Genomic DNA, 22,767 nt, shown 5'->3' with positions numbered 1-22,767 from the left:
GTCTCTACACACAACATCCCAAGCTACCCAATTTATTTTTCTGTTATCTTGATCCGCACCCCATAAAAAAGATTTAAACAAAGACTCAATGGAAGAGATGATACCTTTGGGATCCTTGAAGAAGGAAAGAAAATATATCGGGATGGAGTGTAAGACGGACTTTAGGAGAGCAATTCTACCACCAAAGGATAGAGTTTTACACTTCCATCGAGAGAGACTTTTTTTAACCTTTTCAATGACTGGATGCCAAGTAGAAATCATCCTATGATTTGCCCCAATAGGTAACCCAAGGTAGGAGAAAGGAGTGGAACCTACCCGACAATGTAAAGTAGAAGCCATTATTTGCAACCATTATGACTCTACGTTATACCCCATGAGCGTGCTTTTGGAAAAGTTAACCTTCAGCCCTGATGCAAGTTCAAATAACCTTAAAATTGATTTGATGGTCCATATATTTGAATAAGAAGCATGCCCCATAATGAAAGTATCATCAGCATATTGCAAAATATCAACCAGTACTTTATCCTTACCCACTAAACACCCTTTGAACCTTTCTAACTGGTTGGCTTTATTGAACAACATGAATAGGCCTTCTGCTACAATAAAAAACAAGAAAGGAGCCAATGGATCTCCTTGACACAACCCCTTCGATACACCGAATTTTTCTGTTGGGCTACCATTTACTAATACAAACATTCTAGATGTTTTTAGGCATTCCGCAATCCAGGTACACCATATAGTAGGAAATCCCATCTTACACATCACAAATTGTAGACAGGACCAACTCACAGAGTTGTAGGCCTTTTCGAAATTGTTACACCCTTACTACCCCAACACATATACTGTAACTTTACAAATAAATGTTTAAAAAAAGGTAAAAGGGTTCACATGAGAAACTTCAAAAATCGTTCTTCAATAACCACAATAATAAAGATTTAGAAAATGAAACACAAGAGTTTACAAATTCTTTTCAAAATGATATTTACAATTCCAAATCCATATAAAAATTCTATTCTAAAAGTCCTCTACCCCGATCTCACAATATTAGAGCATACCCCTAATTTAACTGTTGGCATTCTAGATGCTACTCGCAGCCGGATCTTCCTCACCTAAAACATCCACAAAATTGTACGGTGAGAAAAGAAAACATCTATATGTAAAGTACATACAAACACACAACATATCATCTCATTATAACTCGATACTCAACAAAATATTCATAAACATTTCAATGTATCATAACTTTATCAATCGTGCATCATCATCACGTCACAATTCGCAATCACCACAATCATCACAAATCTTGCAATCAACCCTATGCCAAGGTCACGCCTATAGCATCTCTTGCCCAAGGTCGTGCCAGCCCCGACATAAGTATTAATTACCTCACACATCCCACACCATGCCAGGGGTACGCTCGTCCTTGTAGCATCACTTACCCAAGGTTCGTATCATCCTTAGTCTTCAGTGCGAGGAACCACAATCACATCACAATCACATCACAATCAATTCATCACAATCAACATAAATCTTACAATTAACATTATGCCAAGGCCATGCCACAACTGACATAAGTGATACGGGTTAATTGCCTCACTCATCCCACACCATGCTAGGGTCACACCCTCCCTGTAGCATCACTTACCCAGGGGCCGTGCCATCCCTAGTCATTGATGTGAGGAACCACAATCACATCACAATCCACAAAATCTCTTGCAATTAACCCTATGCCAGGACTTCCATATTTGACATAAGTGATACGTGTTAATCGTCTTACTCATCCCACATCATGCCAGGGTCACGCCCTCCCTGTAGCATCACTTACCCAGGGGCCGTGCCATCCCTGGTCATTGATGTGAGGCACCACAATCACAATCATAATCACATTCATACAACATCTCATTTCATAGCTCAATTTCATATCACATACACAATTCCATATACACAACAGATAAGTCTAACAAAATAAGGGTTTACACACCCCTCAAGCAATTCACATCTAGATTATCAATTTTTAACAAGTAATCTAACAATAACATTCATAAATTAATATAATAATCAACGGAATTACCAATTTAATATAATTTCAACATAACGGTAAAACCCCCAATTGTTCCAAAACCTAGCTCACAGGCACTTTTCTACAGTTTCGTTCTCCCTCTCAGATGATCATTCTTACAAATTAAATATATATTTCTAATCCTCAACACATACAGAATCTAATGGGATCATCAATTCCTCAAACAGAAATAATCCAATTTTTCCAAAACCTAACCTACAGACACTTTTCTATAATTTCGTTCACTCTCCCAGAGCATCATTTTTACAAATTAATCATATATTCATAGTCCTAAATACATACAGAATCACATAAGACTAATAATTCTCCAAACATAAATAATTATAAAATTATTCATAATCCTCTTCTACCCAATTCCCTCATGTAACTTTGCATACAAATAATCTCCTTTTCCCCCGTACCTGGATAAACAGCAGTTGAACCAAAACATGGATCTCTTGGTCTCCTCCTCTAAGTGCCCCTTGGTCTTTAGAGAGAAGAAGAGGAAAAGAAGAGAGAACAGAAGATAATAGGAAGAGAATGAGATATGAGTGAAAATGACAGGTGAGGGGCGTTATTTATAGGATTTCAGGCTCACCTACCGGAACGGCCCGTTCCAAAAGTGGAACGGTCGTTCTGGACCCCTCGAAACTACGCAAAATTCTCAAATGGAACGGCCCGTTCCAAAACCAGAACGGCCCGTTCTCAATCCCAGCAGAACGGCCCGTTCTCCCACCAGAACGGCCCGTTCTGCTTCTCCAATTTTGGGCATTTTTCTCCTTCCGAAACAGCCCGTTTCACTTTTGAAACGGCCCGTTCCGGGCAATCAATTGGGCCTCTGGCCCAGCGATTTTGGGCTGTTACAGAAATCAACCTTGAACATGATACATTTACTCTTCTTCCTCTTGACTTCCTCCACCACCTCATTAGCCACCAGAACGCTATCCAAAATTTGTCTTCCTTTAATAAATGTTGATTGACAATCAGATATAACACTGGAAATTACCATCCGCAATCTATTAGCAAGAATTTTGGACAAAACTTTATAAAGGCAACCAATAAGAGAGATTAGTCTAAACTCCTCAATACGTTCAGGACACTTTTTCTTCGGAACCAGGATAATGAATGAACTATTTAATCCTCTTACTAACCTGCCATTGGAATGGAAATCATTAATAAACAACATAAAATCATCCTGTAGCATATCCAGCATTGAAATTTCTCTTCAACCTTATTTTATTAATTTGTTTTTATTTAGTTAATAGTGTGTCCCTCTACATAATCATCGTGTCTCACTATTTTTTTTACTTGATACATACTCATCGTGTCTCACTACTTTTTTTTACTTGATGGATACACTACTAAATTTTTTTTATTACATGTAATTTTTCATACGAATTTTGTATAAAAATTTGCGAGAACATGATTCCTATTAAGTTTTTTGCAAAATTTTGTTTCTAGGTAATACTTTCATAAATAATATATTTTTGTCAATTTTAAAATTCACAAAAAAATTTCTTACGAAATTTCTTGAAAAAAAAATTCTGTGAAATTATTATTATAAGAAAATTCATAAAAAAAATTCTACGAATATTTTTTTTTAAAAAATTCATAGAAAAATAACACTTTTTTTAATAATATTATTATTTATATAATATTTTAAAATTGATAATTAAAAATTACTCTATTTTCATAAAATGTGATTTCAGCATAATGAATAAATTGTAAAGAGGAAAAATATGTAAAACAATTAAAAAAATAATTTTTCTCTTAAATAATAACGTCAACGAAAGTTTGTACCAAGGATATATATTTTCCTTCTCTAAACAGTAACAAGACTCATTTTCTTGGTCCATTTTACTTCCTATCAATGATAAGTCTTTTGACTCAACAACCTAATTCATATCATCATTCATAAATAAATAAATAAAATATATCGTGGGTATTTAGGAAAATATTTGTTTTTGTTTTTCTCACATGCAGAAGATGAAATATATAAATAATATTGGGCAGAAATGACTATCTTTATCACCAAATCCACCTCGTGCAGCAACTTCAACGAATTTCCTCTCATTTCAGCCGTCAGAGTGGAAAATCGAGCATTATTTTTAAATTAACTGATCAATGTTTTTTTTAAGCATCATTCACTTAATTAATAAATTAAGAGACATGATAAAATAGTGTCAAAAAGAGACCACTTAAGTGGCACGCCATAGATATTGTGCCTAAGAGAGGTGTCATGGCAAGCTTCTCGCACGTGTACGTTATGGCACATAGCACCGAATGGCTTGCTGCATGTTTATCAATATAGGCCGTGTAGACCCTTCTTCCACATGCACGTTCCATAGAAAACCATTTACTTAATAAATAAATTAAGAAACATGATAAATTAGTGTCAAAAAGAGACCAACAAAAGCAACCTGGTTTAAGAGTATAAATATGTAGCTACATGTTTGGGTGTTTCATCAGTAAGCTACGCACTCTTTTCCATAGAAATTAAAGACCACTTTGTATAAAGCAAAGATGTCCATTGCAGCTTCAGCACTTGTTTCAACCCAAAATGCAGTATCTGATGTCAACCGACCTTGTGTCAATTTTGCTCCTAGCATTTGGGGAAATACCTTCCTTCAATATGCTTCTCAATCTATGGTACATTATTATATATATTCATATTTATACATCCAGTCTACTAGTATTTTTATTTTCACAGTACTTTCATGCTGTAAAAATTGCAGCATTTCCTTGTTATTAGTCTAATTCCAAGCAAGAAACTCATCGTGTATATTATATATAGAGAGAGAAAAAAAAAACTTTTTTCAAGTTTAGATTTACTCTATTAAAAAAAATTGTCCTATTTTAGTTTTTTTTTAATTTAAAGATATATCACTTTTGTTTCTTAAAAATGTTTAAATACATGTTTAATAAGTAATAGAATAGAAGAAAATTGAATTGAATGTATTTCATTGTTTTGAGATTTATTAATATAATGCTTTTCTTTTAATTTAATAAAGCATATCTTTATTAATTTTATCTTTTCTTTTAATTCAATAAAGCATGTTCTTTTTAATTGAACAATGTATCTATTTTTATGTTATAAATGTTTATATATTTACAGGATCAAGAAGTGAGTCACTATATGAAGCATGAAGCGCAAATCTTAAAAGAGGAGGTTAAAATGATGTTTGAATCATCAAATCAAAATATCATGCAAAAACTAAACTTCATTGACTCCGTCCAACGTTTTGGTATATCCTATCATTTTCAAGAAGAAATTAATCAAGCATTGGAACATATTCACAGTATTTTTACAAAAAATAACAATATCATAAGTGAAGATGACAATCATCACTTTCTTGCTCTACTCTTTCGATTGCTTAGACAACAAGGATATCAAATTTCATCAAGTAAGTATAGAACTTTGTCAATGATATTTATACAAGAAAAGTACTACACACCAATAAAGTTATTTATCAAAACAAAATCTATTACATACTTATTATTTTGTATATATGTTTAATTAATTGAGCAGGTGTGTTTAACAAATTCAAAAATGAGCAAGGAAACTTCAATGAAACACTTGCCAATGATATTCAAGGGTTGTGTAGTTTGTATGAAGCTGCACATCTAAGAACTCATGAAGATGATGTATTGGAAGAAGCATATGACTTCTCAAATACTCAACTTATGTCATTGGCCAACCAATTGAGTCCATCTCTTTCTGCACAAATCAATCACTACTTAAGGCAACCTCTTAACAAGAGTGTACTCAGGTTTGAGGCAAGATATCACATGACTATCTATGAAAAAGATTCTTCCCATAACGAAACTCTACTGTCCTTTGCAAAAATAGACTTCAATATTCTTCAAAAAATGCATCAAAAAGAAATTGGCATTATCACCAAGTAAGTCCCTTACCTTTAAATATTTTTCTTTAGTGACAACATATTCATATTTAATATACTATCTTACCAAAATAAGAGATAATAAAGATTAAAGTATATTTAAATTGTTATGTTGTATTTTTTATAGGTGGTGGAAACAATCAAATGTTATGAAAAAGGTCCCTCATGCTAGAGATAGGTTGGTTGAGTGCTATCTTTGGATCTTGGCCATGTCCTACAAGCCTGAATATAGAAATGGAAGAATGTTTGCAGGAAAATTGAGCACTGTTATCACTCTTTTAGATGATGCTTATGATGCTTATGGCACTGTTGAAGAACTTGAACTCTTGACTGAAGCATTTAAGAGGTTGATGTCCTTTATAAATTATGACTTATATAACTTGTTGAAAGGGGAATTTAAGAACTTAAAAATAATCATGATTGATTATTAGCTTAGGATTTCTCACTTAAATGTTTTTTTATCAATAATTCTTTATTTATTTTTTAAAATTTCAGATGGGATATTAGTCTCGTTGAATCTCTTCCACTAAGCATGAAAGTAATATTTGATACAATTGTAGAACTCTCTAAAGAAATAGAGGTTCTAACTGCTCAAAGTGCAAAATCAAGCCTCGCAGTGTCACATTTTAAACGAGCTGTATAATATCTCTATTTCTATAACTTTTACCTTAATACTTCTTTACTAAATTCAGTTTATCTTATTCATATGTTGGTTATTATACTTGTAGATTTGTAACTTAGCAAAAGCTTATATGGTTGAAGCAAAATGGTGCCATGAGGGTTACATTCCAACATATGATGAATATAAAGTTAATGGAATCTTAACTTCTTGTTGTCCTCTATTGTTTACATCAATGATATGTCTTGGAGAATTTGCAACAGAGGATGTGTTGGATTGGATTTTCAGTGATCCAAAAATCATTCAAGCTGCATCAATTATTGGTAGAGTCATGGATGATATGGCCTCACATAAGGTATACGAATTTACTTACAATTCACATGTATAATTATTTATTCATCAAAATAGCATAATTATATTAACGTTATGATGTTCCTAACTCGACTTTTGATCGATTTGCTTTGATTGATAAATAGTTTGAACAACAAAGAGTACATGTTGCATCATCTGTTGAATGTTGCATGAAGCAATATGGAATCTCAGAAATAGAGGCCTATAAGCTCATTCGCAAGGACATTGAAGATTACTGGAAGGTTATAAATGAAGAGTACCTCAATTCCAATGATATCCCAAAGTCAGTGCTCGATTGTGCAATTAATTTTGCACGTATGTCTGAGTTTTCATATGAAAATCGTCAGGATAAATTCACAAATGGAGAATTACTAAAAAATGATGTCTCTTCCCTACTTTTGGATCCTGTTTGCCTCAATCAACACAAGTAGAAAAGAACTATTTCACATATGAGAGCAATACATCTTGTTATAAGTTTAAGATATACTAGCATATATAGTGCTATATGCACTAACAAGCATAAATAAGAGTGTGTTGTGGGTATGAAAGTAGATTAATTCATCCCACTAAAATACTCAATGTGTTGGAGTTGTGACACAATATTGTTTGCCAGTGTTTGTGTGTTGCCATTTACTTAATTGTGAACGAAATAAAGTTTGTATTTATTTAATTTTTTTTTGTTCAGTTCTTACTTTTTAATATTTCATTATATATCCTCAATGCAAGCCACTAAACTACTGTATCTAAGTTGTCACTCACTTCTAGGTAGTCTTTACTTTACTGATTATATGGTTACTTTGGATGTTGCCACATGGTATACTAGAGAATAGAAATAGCATAAGGATAAGAAATATCTAAGAAATTATAGAAAACATATAGTAAAATTAAAATATATATAATAAAGTAAAGGAAATAATAAAAGAAAAATCATTGATTTTTCATGTGATGGTGTCTTTTTTTTTCATGTATCTTAATTATTTTTCATGTCTTTTCATTCACATCACTTTTTAGTTAATTATATGTCATAAATGCATGCGTGTATCTGCATAAATGGAATATTACTTATTAAAAATGGTAAACCCTTTAAATCGAATAGAATATTATTTATTAAAAAAGGTCAATCCTTTAAATCGATATAAAACTAATAATTAAAAAAGAAATAGTCATTGACCATCAACAGGAGAATATCATCAATTAAATTTTTTTTTAAAATGATCACAAAACCAAACTTTTCTTATTGTTCCAAGTCTCTTTTATATTAAACAAATAATTTTATTATTTCCATCACTCGTATTCTTTATCATCACCTTTCTTGTATTTATTAGTGGTAGAATGAGGTTGGTTCGTTTGATCAATATATTTGACCCATTTTTTTACGCGAGTCTGGACAACATTATCAACTTGTCAACCCGTTTAAGTCGACCCTATTTCAGCTTGATAAATACAGGTTTTTAGTTGGCCCCAACATGCCATCTTGTTATGTTTTATTTTGGTTAAAACAAGGTTCTAAAATAATTTTATTTAATCATCCAATTACAAATAATAATTTATGGTGAATTTGTTGACTTGTAAAAATTATACAAATAGTATTTTTTATTAGTTGATAATGTAAAAACTTTTACACTGATAATGCATAACTATTAAAAAAAATAGCATAAAATGTTAAATATTTGTTTCATTTTAGTATGAAAGTGATGCTATGTATAGAAATGAGTATTTCATTTTAAGAAAATAATTCTTCAATTATTTTTTTAATTTTACTTATTTTAAAATTTATAATATTCTTATAACAGTTTTTAACCGCTAACTAATCTTTAATTCCTTAAATGATGTAGGCTTCATTTTTTAGCTCACATTTTAAAAAATGGTTCAATTCATCTCAATCCATTTTTGACAAGTTAATGAAAAGGTGGGATAAAATAACATGAACCAATCATTATCATTTCTCCAAACATTCACTAAGAAGATTCAAAATAGTTTGTATTAAGTTGGGTCGAATTTATATGATTTTTTTTAATCAAATTCGAACTAAATTAGCCCAATTAATATCATGTTGGTTTGGGTTGGGTCATTGTATACAAAAAATTAAAAAATATTTTAGTAAAAAATTAATACTAAAAATTATATATCACTAATTATAAATAAGTGTGTAAATAAAAAAGAAGAACCAGTGAATCAATAATCTTTTAATCATCTTGTCTATGTTGAAAAATTAAAATAAAATATCAACAATAATATTAAAATAAGATTCTTTGGTTGAAACTCCTCATCATATGAAATAAACCTACTAACTATTAAGTGCATGATTTTATCAATTATACTTATGTTTCACAAAGGTCAATTGAACAACTTCTACCAAAATAAATATGCTAACATTATTTATACATTAAAGACAAATATAAAACCCACATGAGATAGTGAGGTAATGAAATTGTTTACTAAAGTATTGAAATTCAAATAACAAACATGGAAAGAACATGTAAGTATGTGCATGATAATATCTCACTTGTCATTTTTTATTTTTGAAATTATCTAAATTTTTATAATATACACATATTTATATCCTTTTTGTGAGCTTCTACTAGCTCTCAGTTTGACAAGTAAAATTTTAAGTCAAATTAGATATTGTTGAACCTATTAAGTATGTAGTTGTGATTGGTCTGAAAATTTTCAATATATTATTGACTCTCAGTTTAGTAGTCATAGAAATATCATCTTCTATCTATCATTTTCAAAAACAATATATATATATATATATATATATATATATATTACATTAAAATTTAAAATTTGTTTAATGAATTGGATTGAGTTGAATTTCAATAATAAAACTTAATACCTAACTAAAAAAATGAGTTTGATTGCATTTAGTCTAAAAATTCGAACCAAATTGTTTGAAGTGTATTAATAAGTTTGAGTTAATTTTGGCTTATACAAAAAACTAATTTTACCCCGTAACTCATTTTATTTTATTTATTTTGTTATAAACAATTATTATTTTGTGGTATGAAAGTAATTTTGAGGATTCTGTTCCTTTCTCGATTATGTATCACTACATCATTTTGTTCACCATTTTCATTTTATATATAATAATCAAACCGAAATTAAAACCTATGACCTCCTGATAGCACTGCCTTCAACTCTCTAGCACTACACTTCTCTATCAACACTTGCATCATATGTTTAATAAATGTATCCATGTTAAGCCATCACTTCAGGTGTTTGGATGGTGTCAATCCAATTGACAATCAATCAATTTCTGATCAAATATAAAATATGAACATATTCATGCACTATCTTAAAAGTAATAATTAAAAATTAATCTTAATAAATATCTTCTTTTGATATATTCTTATAATTACAAAAATCTATTTTAATTGGACAAACAAAATAACTGTATGGAGAAAAAGGTCCACCTAAATCCAATTTACAAATAATCAATTTCCTGTAAAATATGGACATAGTCCACGAAATATATAAAACTGACAATCAATGACTAATTTGGACAGATATCTCTCTTTAATATATTCTCATAATTACAAAAATCCATTTAAAGTGGACACAAACAAAATAACTGAAGAGATAAAAAGGCCCAGCTAAATCCCCATGCAAACACTTTGCACTATGTATAAAATCTTGAACCTTTAAAGAGAAGAGGAGGGATGAGTGGATATAAGGAACACCAAAAACAAAAAAATCTCAATGCTGAGAACGAACACTACAATTTTAATGCCTCCCTGAACTTAATGCTGAAGCTATTTTCTAGGCCCTTCTTGCCAATCGCTGGAAGATTTCCTTTCTGCATCATTGCCACAAACTCATTGTAATCTATGCGTCCATCCTGCATACGATTAAACAGCTGACATTAATCATAACTGCATTGATTCTATAGAAGCATCATATTCTTGCTAAAGGGTCTTCAATTTTTGAGCAAAACATTGACCATAGATAGCAGAATGCACAATACTATATTATTGTGATGGGTTTCAAAGTACACACTATCATAAACTTGTGTATCATGATGCCACATTAATGATGTCCAAAATAAGTGGAAACAATTATGGGTTCATTGAATTGAGGCGTAAATAACTTTTTAGTTCCTGTAATTTCTTTTTTGGTTCTTTTAATTTTTCTCCCTATTTGCGTTGTTAATTCTTTTTAATTTTAGTTACTGATCTATTAAGTGATGACATTGTTAAAAGAAATTAGAAAACAATCCTAACGTTCCCTAAATAACAAGAACTAATATAAAAGGGTCATATATATAAAAATCTTACAACTTTATAGGGATTGAAACAATGTGCTAAGCAAGGACGGAGCCAAGGGGGGACCTACGGGTGCCACGGCCCCCCCAACAATTTTAATTTTTTTTTATATACATATATATTACTATATGGCACCCCCTATTTTTAATATAAACTCATATTTTTAATATAAACTCATATGTATATTACTATATGGCACCCCCTATATGGCACCCCCAGTATTGAAATCCTGGTTCCGTCCCTGGTGCTAAGGGGACTAAAAGAATTTTTTTTTTTAATTGAGACCATATTTACAAAAAGAGAAAGAAAAAAACACAAAAACGAAAAAGATGCATTTCAAAGGGATTAAAAAGCTAAGCCTTAAATTAATGTCCCCCTTGATTTTTATCTCTCTTTCAAACTCAAACAAATTCTGAAAAGGAAAATAATAATCATCCAATGAATCTACTATACATGTAGGCCTTTGGTTTGGTGTGTGGAGGAAAAGTTTGTAAAAAAATATGTCAACTGGATTCCAACAAAAGTTATCGGTGATTCTTTTAATCAATGGAAGTCTTTAGCTGAAGATATTTAGGAAGGATTAGGGCCTATATGGATAAAATTTCCAGAAGCACTAATATGAGAAGAAAATAGGGGAAAAAATGAAATTAACTTCTCTATAAGTTAAAATTAGCTTATATATAAGTTAAAAACAGCTTTTAGAGAAGCTAATATGAGAAAGATTATACATAAATTAATTTGAACTCATGAAAAAACTATTATTTTCCTTAGTGTTTCTGAAAAAATTTATCCAAACTGCCCTTAACTAGAAAAGATACACTAGTACACAAAGGGTGTTTTACGTCGTGTATTTTGACCATTTTACGTCGGAAAAGGGTCCGACGTTAATACGGGAGTCGTAAATTTACGTCGCCACTGGAAGACGACGTAAATTTACGTCGGGCAACTTTTCAGACCGACGTAAAAAGGGTCAAAATCGTGCCACAAATTTACGTCGGACGTGGCCTTGTCCGACGTAAATTTACGTCGGTCTTTGCCAGGCCCGACGTAAATTTACGTCGGACAACGCCATGTCCGACGTAAATTGTGGCAGTTTTTTTTTTAAAAACGTTTGTAAATTGATATACCCAACACCTGCATATAAATATAATCCAGAATACCAAATGTAAACCAGGCAGTCCAGAATAGAAATTCAAATTGTATTTCAAAATTGAATGACAAAAAGAAAATAATATATAAATCTTAAAAAACATAAATTATGACAATGTAAATCCTATTATCCTAAAAAAGCTATAAAACATGTTTGTCAATGCTATCTAAATAACTAACTATCAAACTATAAACATAATATCTAACTAACTAAACTTAGAAAAAAAGTTGCCCATTGTTCTCTTATCTTGAGCATCTCATCTTCGGGCAATGGAGATGGATCTTGAAAGACCTGAAAGGGTAATTTAAGTGTCATTAATATGCAATGTTAATTATTCTAAAGGTAAATATAGTTAAATAAATTTTGATATGAATTACCTGCGCCCAAGAATCAATAATACCCGCAGAAACTATGGCTTTCATCCAATACATGATGTAATAGCCACATTCAAACGAGTCTTGTTGCTTATTACACTAAAATGAGAAACAAATAACTATTAATTCCAAAGTCAATAAATTTAAATATTATTGACTGTATGAATTAATTTGCTAACCTTAGGGTATATGAAATGCAATGACTTTGATGATCTGGCTCTTCCACTTAATATATTAGCTCCAGACACGATTCTAATTAATTGAAATAAAAATAAATGTTAGCCAATATATATAATTACAGTGTTAAAACATAATGAAAAAATTTAGTTACCCATGTAATTGGCTTTTAATTTCCTGGCTTGGTTTTCGATGAAGTGAACAAAACCACACCACGGTATATTCCTTAGGAATGATTACCATTAACTGCCAATGAGACCTACATTGTATGACAAACAAATCAGTTAAAAAATTACCATGATTAAAAAATCAATTAAAAAACTAACCCGTCAATGTATGGAGCCATGTATATATGTCTTCTTGAGTCACTCATCCATGTTTGCATATATTGTTGGATCTGGACCTGAGTGTTTCCTGATTTTTGGATGGATTGAGGCTCAATAAATCCATATACTTCTGCTTGTGCTTGCTCCACACTCAATTTGTCCATGTACCTAACACAAATAATTATTATAAGTTAAATGTAATTATTGTAAATTTAGACTCATAAAAGAAAATATGACTTACATGGCCCACAACTGTATGATAGATATATTTAACATGGAGGTTCCCCCAACAATCTCTAATGCATCAGGCAGAGATATGTATAGTGGAACATCAGAGCTATCAACTCCAAAAACTCTAATGTCCCACTGCAATTGAATTGGTTGCTTCTTTAATCGTGGTAATTTGATTAGAAGCTTAGATATGGGATCATCCTCAGCTTCTGCGATATTAGCATCATGAACATGAGGTTCTCTCATGACCTCCTTACCACGATCGATAAAATCCTAAAGAAATAATGAAAATTAGTTAAACAATAATAGAATTATAAGAATCTAAAGGAGCAATAATATAATTACCTTTGCCCGTGCTGAAAGCGGCATGACCAAACATTTTGGCCAAGCTAAGAATGTGCCGGTTGCCTGCCCCACTAGTTGAACCTCTGTATTGGGCAAAGGCACTGGAGCAGCAGCATCTTGAACCTGGTCAACCACAACCCGTGTCCAGTCTGGCTGTAGAGGGACACCATGGATGGTTGAGCCACCCTCAAATACTCGGCCAATAGCCACTAACCGTGGGGGGTCATCCTCAACATATAACTCGCACTGGTTTGGTACATCAGTGTGAGCATGTTCCCCTGAGAAATTTGGAGCAGCACAACTCCCTTTAGTGCTGACTCGAACACCATCATGAGCAACTGCAGTCTGTTGCTGAGAACGAGCCAAAAGTTCAAACTTCTCTTCAAACTGTTTTTCAATATTCTTCCGTTTCTCTTCAAACTGCATCTCCAATCTCTGCTCCAATTTCTGTATAACCTCTTGACTGCAAGAGTCGACAGTGCTCCTCGATGATCGGCCACCAAAGAAATCTCGGTGGCTCCAAGAACCACCAACACCACGCACACGACCTCCGTGCTCTGGCTTTCCTATGGCCGTTGTGAGGATATCATTCCGACCATCGGAAACAAATGAGCCTTGGGTGCTCTGCTCAACTAAATCCTCCTGCAACAATAAGGAAGATTAAAAAATCTTATGAATTAAATGAGTTGAAATGAAGAGTCTTAATTTGTATATTTTTACTTACTATTTTATTAGCAACGACCCTTGCAGACTCAGAAGTCATTTGCCCATCTGGTTTTGTCCGGGCTGCTATCCACATCTCATGGCGGGGAGGTGACTCCACACGGTCAGCATCCTCAACCCCTGCTGCCTGTGCCCTAGCCTTCTTCATTTGCTTTTTTTTTCTTTCATATCCCCCTCTTGACAATAGATGGGGTGCAATATTCTTGGCTTGTCGTTCTTGGGCAGCTATTCTTTTAGCCTACAATAATACAAAAAAAATGAGATAAATTAAAATATACCTTAAGTATTTGTGTCAATGTAAAAGTTATCGATAACTAACCTGCCACGAAGGGTCCAATCGAGTGGCACAAAATTGCATCCACTCCTCATCAGTGATCTGGTACTTTAGACAGGGAGTCTCATTTTGGCGCTCTCCAAATACATACTCCCGTGTCAAGAAAGTCTTGAAGTCTCTCCACCTGCTGGCAAGGGCAGATAACATCTTCCTCCTCATGCCCTCAGTGTTGGGAATGTCAAAATTTTGCTATGAAAATAACAACAAATAATAAATAATGTATTTAAGTTATATAATATTGAAAGGATGTGAAAGTATATACCTGAATATCCTGCCACATGAGGTTCTTGTCAACCTCCTGAACGTCATCCCATGATGGAATGATAATAGAAACATGTCGTCGAGCTAGGACTCCCAAATAGCTCTTAAACTTGGCAGCATTTGGGCCTGATGCCTTGCCAGAACGAGGATCCACCTCAACCGATGTCCTCTCCTTGGCAATGCGCCCAGCTGTCAACCCAGACAATCGAGTGACAGATCTACCTTCCCTCCTTCCACTGCCAGACCCAGAATCCTCCATAATCCTGAAAAAATTAAACTGTCATTATTAAAACAAATTAACTATTGACTCAGTTATTCATAATTTTTTTAACCTAAACTACAACCCTAAAAAATCGATGGTAAACTAAAGGTCAATGCCTAAAAAAGTCTCTTCTTTAATGCATCTGGAACGGCCGTACTGAAACTAGAACGGGACGTTCCAGATCATCAAATTACAACAAAAAAAATTCCAGTAGAACGGGCCGTTCTCCATGCGGTACGACCCGTACTGCTTGCAGAACGGCCCGTTCTGCAAGGAGAACGGCCCGTCCTGCAAGGAGAACGGCCCGTTCTGCAAGGAGAACGGCCCGTTCTCCTTGCAGAACGGCCCGTTCTCCTTGCAGAACGGCCCGTTCCAGAGGAACAAATAGCAAAAAAAAAAACAAATAAATTACGGAGACAACAAACTAACCTCAAACGACCAACGTGCTGACACTTACAAACTTGGATACGTTGAATGTAGCCGTAAACGCAGAGGGAGACTCAAGTAATTCAGAGGATTTCGTATAAACTGTGAGCGCGGGAATGAAAATGGGACTTTGGGGGCAATATAGGAGAACTATTACGTCGGATAAGGCGTCGCCGACGTAAATTTACGTCGCCCTTGTTGAACTCCGACGTAAATTTACGTCGGATTTGGGTGGGACCGACGTAAATTTACGTCGGACTACAGGGAACCGACGTAAATTTACGTCGGAATAGTGGTACCCGACGTAAATTAACGTCGGATTGGAGGTACCCGACGTAAATTACCTAATTTACGTCGGTCTAAGAGAGGTCCGACGTAAATTAGTCTCCACTTATTTACGAAACTGCCACCGCGTTTTTACAACGTCGGTGTTTGTGGTTTGCGACGTAAATTGGGTGACGTAAATACCCTTTTTTGCACTAGTGATAAGACAGCTAAGGGTATGTTTGTTTGAGGGCCATCCTGATTTCCAAAGCTATCTCATATAGCTTTCTTGTTCAACGGAGGAAAAGGTAGTTCACTTGTAAACCACATAGAATTGTAATTTGTAAACCACTTACATTATCTTCATCAATTTCCTTGATTATCTCTTCCAACCGGACATCTTTTATGCCAAACTCATCACAAGCCTGTTGAAGCTCTTCCTGAGTAATATAGCCACTTCCATCTTTATCGAAGTAAGAAAAGGCTGCAAATAGATTATCTTCTCTTTCAATTTTGTTACGATGCAATGTTGCAGCAAGGAACTCGCCATAATCAATTGTCCCATTGTTATCAACATCAGCCTACAATTTCAAGGTATGATAATATGTTAGAGATTTGAGTTAGCCTATTCAACAAATACATTATCACTACGAATCTGTGATTAAGTATAAGCTCAAAGAGACATCATAACCCTTCATCCAATTTTGATTTAATTTTTTTCGTTGTTTTTATATTAGCTACCTGGTATATTTTATTGAATATGGTAAATTTATTTTCTAATATCAAAGTTCATGACTTTGGTGACATCAAATATATGAGAAATGATAGCAACACATTTTGACACAATTTTTGAGCACACTCTCTTGGTCTCTTATTGGTTGAAATTTTGTTGGAAATGACAAAATTGAGTCCCACATCTTATTAAATGATTTTCTCTATTGATGGTCCCGCAATTTTTTAACCAATTGGGGAGTGTCTTGCTAGTACTACTCTCTGACACACATGAACAAAAAACAAATGATAAAACAAGTTAGACAAATAGGCACCATCTATAATTATATTTAATAATAGCATCTAATACTAAAATTGAAAACCAACTAGCACTTGTTGTCAAACTCCCCTGTTGCTTGTCAACAAAATGACTACTAAATGCAGCCTCATTTAATATAATTAATTAGAACTTGAAAAGAATTATTAATGAAGAATCACTGATTAGTATATTATGAATTATGATTAACCCTTTCCTCTAACAGTAAATTCATGACAGAAACAGAAGTGTACCGTAACAATTCATGCGCAATTTAATTACAGAAAGCTTAACTATGGCAAAAGATATACATTTCTCATTTATTTTGTGGACCATTATCCAACGAATACCACTTGTTTCTATTTGTTTTATAACACATGCTTAAAAAAACACTTACCGCTTGCATTAAATCATAAATTTCAGACTCCTTAATATTAGCACCCACTTTTTTCAAACCTGCTTTAAGTTCCTCAAAAGTGATTTGACCACTGTTGTCTGCATCTATCATATTGAACATTTCTTTTAAGCCAGCTATTTCTTCTTCATAAGCTCTCTGCGATAATCTAAAAAAATAAAAGAATGATTAAATGAATAGGTGCAAATAATAACATCCCATTTTCACCTTGCAGTCACAAATTCATAATGAAAGACTTCCAATCTATTAACACATGTATCTCCATTCTCAAATTTATATATCAATAAAGTCAATTATATAACAAATAAATTTCAAGCTTCCACGTCCAGACTTACTATAAGAGCCATTTTCTTGAGTTTGTTCATAGCAGAAAATTGCTTCAAGCGACTTAATACAGCAGAATCAAGTGGCTTGTCAGGAGCTACACCATCAACTTGAATCCAAGGATGACCTACAGGGAATTAAACATATATAAGCAAGAAAAAAATAAAGGTTCCTGGAATGATAATATTTCAAATTTGGCAATGATAATTGTAAAATTTATGTCCAAAGTAACCAGCTCTGGCTTTACTATAAAGCATAGAAATGGTTAATCCATGAAAGCACAGAAGAACAATTTTACTTCCTCAATAATTAAGAAGTCCTGTCAATCTTGTGGTACAAAATGAGCATACAAACCACAGACAAGCATTGCATGTTGCAGAGACACTATTATAGTGCTTAAATAATACTAGTAAATGTTTCTATTGGCATATACATATTAAAATGTTCTAATGAAAATATGTTGAATTAGTTGCATTGAATAGAACAAATGCATCAATAAACAATTTGGCAATAGCAATGTCATATTTTTCTATTACTTTTTTGTTTTGCAACATAGTTTTTAAGGTAAGTTAAACTTCGGGAGTTGTTCTAGGCATAAAAAATTTAGCATTGCGGTTCTTGCCTTTTAGAAATGTAGATGTTGCTCGTGTTGATTGTTCCACTTCTAGCACTTTGTAACGTCTAATAGTATAAATATTAACCACAATTTTATACGTATATATTTTCATATAATTTATATATATTTATAGATTGAAAACACAAGTAAGTTATTACTAATATTATGCATAATAAAATAAAATTTTCAAAATCACATACACATATTTAACTTATAATGACCTTAAAATATTTGCAATAATATACGTAATTATAACTACTTGTATCTTACATTATTATTTCCAATATTTACATTACATATTATTCTACTATTATTTAGAGTACATTCCTTACATACTATTTTTGTTCTACTATTACTACGATAGTATTTACATTGGTGGTGAAAATAAGTTTACAATAGAATTTGCATGATTTGCTGGTGGTAAAAAGAAAGTCACTATAATGGGTCCATCAACAATAATGAGATTTTCTTGATTGGGAAAGAAAACGAACGAAGACAGTCCTATGCCTGGGAACGTGATTGAGTTGGAGACAGCGTCTACATTCCAATTACCCCTAGGAAAAACGAGAGTGATAACTACTATAAAAGGACCTGGAATGGCTAGTAGATCCATCTATTTTATGATATATTTAATTTTACACAAAAAAAATAAGGAGTGAGAAAAATTATCAAATAAATACAATTAATTAAATAAAGAACAAGATTGTCTATAATCAACATAAAAATTAATTTTTTTATTGTTATAATAAAATTTGAATTATTTTAATAGTGACTAGTCAGGATAAATGAACATTATCATAATATCAACCAAATATCAATCAGGATATTTCACCACAAGTCCTTACTCATTTAAATCCCCAAGGTCAAACATCTAGCTATAAATAATTCAAACTTTATCTTCTATGGCCATAGAACAATATTTATCTTCATAAATACATGAAGAAATAACAACAAGACGAGTCCAAGATATCACATCTATATTATAGTTGATTATAAAATATATTTACAATAAATATATTTACGTAAAAAATATATATTAAGAGTACCAATGATATAAATAAAAATGACAATCATTATAAAATAATTAAACAATATGAAATATGAACACCTTAATAATTATTATGAATAAAAATAATCATAGGTTAAGCAAATAAATGAGGTTAGGGACATGATGGAGCTAATTGGAGAAGATTGTTGAATCTTCAAGTTCTCCATTCCAAGACCGAATAACTCTTGAGGATTCCTTGAAAAGAAGCTTGAATCTCCACGAAGCAACCTTCAATGGAGTAGAAGCAATGAAGTGGTTTGGTTTCTCCTTAGCTTGTTGTAGAAGCTTGAGGAACCAAGGCAAAGGTTGAAGAACCTTTGGTAGAAACCTTAGAGAGAAAATTCTCTACGGTTTTAGAGAGACTCTTGAGAGAGAAATCTAAAGTTTATTTCTCAAATTGTTCAAAAGTGATTACAAGAGTAGAAATTACAAATATATAGAGGTAGGTAGCTTAAAGAGCAAGCTAACCTTAATCATGGTTCACTAGGAACCATGGTAGGGTTGCTTGACCGTCCAAGGTGGTCTAGAAACTTGTGGAGCAAGCTTCTCACTTAGCTTGCTTGGGAAGCAAGCTAAGGAGAAGCTTGTGCCACAAGCTTCTCAACCCTAAGTGACTAACAATTTTGGCCAAGAAGGAGAAGTACATAGGCTAGGCGAATTTTGGCTACATTTTGCTCCATGATTTATTTTCTAAAATGTTTGGTTTGGTCTAGTTAGGTCCATCAAAAATGATGAAACCTAGCTAGATCAAACCTATGAAAAATTAGGAGCAAAATGAGTCCACTATGTAAAATTTTGCCTAGGCCCAATTCTGGCCCAATTACTAGTCACACCCTCAAGCATTGCTAAATGCCACCCCACTTCTACTACTGGAAAAATAGAAAAAGAGTGTACTTCAAGGTTAGGTTAAATGGAGTCTAAGTTCCCAAGTAACCTACCCTAGAAACATTATACAATGACTAATAAAATGCAATAAAGTGTCTCACAAATACAAAGGCAAAAATAAGCCTATACAAAGAGACTACTATATGTACAAACATATGAAAAGGTCTTTAAGATCATCACATTCCTCTTGGTTCTTTTAAGATATCACCTCTTGGATTCCTTGGCCTTGGCCATAGTCTATCAGGACACCTCACTAAATAAATATACATAAAAAATAACATAAATAAATAAACATAGTAGTATATAAAATTTTAAAGAGATAAAGTTCTCCTTCCCCTTACCTTAGAATGTAGACATATCAAGAGTTAGTTGTGTAAAAATTTTACTATTCTCTTTCTGCTCACTTCGCTCTCTTTCTCTTTTTCTCTCTTCTCTTCCATCTCTCTTTTCTTACTTCTCTCTTTTTCTCCTTCCGTAACTTGTGTCTCCAATTTTACTGCAGATGAAGCCTATTTATAGCATGAGGGGTAATGATTACTTAGTTGCTATCTAATGGTAAATTGATTTCAATTAATTTAGTTTCACTACCATTTGCTTCTGTTAGTTACGTATGGATAGCATAGAATCATTTGAAATCAGTAGAGATAAGATTTTTGAGCTTCTAGGGTTATCCGTGCATTTATTGCAGCGGATTTATTTTAAATCACTAAAAATTTCGGGAAGAAGAAAAAAATTTATAATATGCGTATATATATATATATATATATATATATATATATATATATATATTTATATGTATTTTTATATATTTATATATAATAATCCAAATTATAAAGGTAATTAAATTTACAATATATATATATATATATTGTAATAATTTATATATAATTTATAATTAAAATTTTATTCTAAAAAAATATATTATAAATAGGATTTTTGAATATAATTAAATATTATATATTTCCATTTTAATTTTGAAAATTTGACAATAGAAATTTTAATGTATTAAAATTATAAAATATTGTACTTATTTTCTATTTGTTCTTAAAATATAATAACAAAAAAAAAAATTGATTACTATTTTAAGAATAATATAATAATATTGTATCTGAAATTTAGGATGTTACACACTTCACCTTCTTCAATAGGCGGGAAAAAAGTAACTATCATCATTTTCTTCTTGAATTTTGTTTTTCTTGCTCTTGCATTCATCAATATTTTTGTGTCATCTGAGAATGAATATTTGCAGGAACCTTCTTACATTGTTAAACTTAACCTTTCTCACCAGCCAAGTGACTCTTAAACCTATTAAATCCATCTCCCTGAATAACTTTATCACAGTAAATGCATAACATAACAGATTTTTCATTCTCCTTAAGCAATTTATAATGCCCCCAAGTTATATCAATTTTCCCTCTAAAATTGTTTTGGAAAGAGTTTTGAGTAGAACCCTCTAGTGTTGATGGCGTTTCACTAGTTGCCATACCTAATATTAAAATATCACGCAATAACAACAAACAAAAAAAAATATTGTAAATTAAATCAACCAAAACTAATATACTAGTGAGCAGCCAAAGAGTAGCTAACAATAATATCATGCTAAAATAATCAAATTATAGCTTCAAATAACAGGTAACAATAACATAATGTTAAAACAACCAAATTATAGAGTCAAAGAGCAGCTAACATAATGTCAAAGCAACCAAATTACATAGACAAAGAAAAAAGTTAACATATAATTATATTTTACAAACAGAGCGTCCAACATTTCAATGTACAAAATAACTAAGAAGAGCATCCAAGCTGTCAAGATTAAATAATATGGTTGTTAACCTAAACAAGAAGGAGTGTGGACTAAAACTTGAACACAAATGTGAGCACAAGATGTCGTAATGAATTATGAACGCGAACATGAAACTTTAATAACAACAAAAAATGCAACATAGAGTGAAAATGAAAACCCAATGCTATTATATGCAACGCAAAGCTGAGATGCCATAGTGGCATCAAAGATGGAAGGCGTGCAATGGCAGAGAAAATGGAAGGTGCAGTAGAGGGGATGGGAGGTGTTGAACGATGACAACAACGACTCAGACTACACGTGTTCTTCTATGTGGCACACGTGTTTGGTCTGTAACGTGCTCTTCTACATGTTGCACAACGTCGAAGAAGGGTTGTGGCATAGTAGGGTGACAATGTGATAGGGCGATGGCATGACAAGGCAGTTGATGGAAAACTTAAGAGAAAACTAAATTGTTGTTGCCTTCTCTTCAAGTTCCTCCCTAGATCTTCGACTCCTTGATTCTCCTTAAGCTTTGTTGAAGCCTCCAATGCAGGTAGAAGCTCTAAGGTTCACCTTAAAAGGTGAAGAACACTCTCAAGT

The 22,767-nt window shown here is 32.5% G+C and overlaps 4 protein-coding genes across 4 annotated transcripts; 1 reads left to right on the top strand and 3 right to left on the bottom strand.

The window, feature by feature from the left end:
• Positions 1-351: 351 nt before the first annotated feature.
• LOC145949761 (putative mitochondrial protein AtMg01250) lies at positions 352-753 on the bottom strand. The gene has a single exon (XM_083060640.1). The coding sequence runs from the start codon at positions 751-753 to the stop codon at positions 352-354; it is 402 nt and encodes a 133-aa protein (XP_082916766.1).
• Positions 754-4,471: 3,718 nt separating this feature from the next.
• On the top strand, positions 4,472-7,601 carry LOC145949725 (putative terpene synthase 2). Its single transcript, XM_083060565.1, has 7 exons — positions 4,472-4,708; positions 5,175-5,463; positions 5,589-5,961; positions 6,089-6,307; positions 6,457-6,598; positions 6,690-6,935; positions 7,057-7,601. The coding sequence occupies exons 1-7, from the start codon at positions 4,583-4,585 to the stop codon at positions 7,360-7,362; spliced, it is 1,701 nt and encodes a 566-aa protein (XP_082916691.1). The 5' UTR covers positions 4,472-4,582; the 3' UTR covers positions 7,363-7,601.
• Positions 7,602-10,420: 2,819 nt separating this feature from the next.
• LOC145949760 (calcium-dependent protein kinase 17-like) lies at positions 10,421-21,868 on the bottom strand. The gene is made up of 4 exons (XM_083060639.1): positions 21,661-21,868; positions 17,847-17,962; positions 16,426-16,650; positions 10,421-10,772 (listed from the first exon to the last, which is right to left on the bottom strand). The coding sequence occupies exons 1-4, from the start codon at positions 21,866-21,868 to the stop codon at positions 10,650-10,652; spliced, it is 672 nt and encodes a 223-aa protein (XP_082916765.1). The 3' UTR covers positions 10,421-10,649.
• Positions 12,025-16,366, bottom strand: LOC145949571 (uncharacterized). The gene is made up of 7 exons (XM_083059849.1): positions 15,809-16,366; positions 15,119-15,380; positions 14,842-15,045; positions 14,524-14,760; positions 13,800-14,441; positions 13,465-13,727; positions 12,025-13,391 (listed from the first exon to the last, which is right to left on the bottom strand). The coding sequence occupies exons 2-7, from the start codon at positions 15,374-15,376 to the stop codon at positions 13,211-13,213; spliced, it is 1,785 nt and encodes a 594-aa protein (XP_082915975.1). The 5' UTR covers positions 15,377-15,380; positions 15,809-16,366; the 3' UTR covers positions 12,025-13,210.
• Positions 21,869-22,767: the final 899 nt, after the last annotated feature.

The sequence above is a fragment of the Cajanus cajan genome, chromosome 7, assembly GCF_000230855.2.
Source record: "Cajanus cajan strain Asha chromosome 7, NIPB_CcT2T_4, whole genome shotgun sequence".
In the NCBI taxonomy this organism is placed as follows: Eukaryota; Viridiplantae; Streptophyta; class Magnoliopsida; order Fabales; family Fabaceae; genus Cajanus; species Cajanus cajan.
Note: the sequence above shows the minus strand (reverse complement) of the source record. Positions and strands in the feature narration are given on the sequence as shown.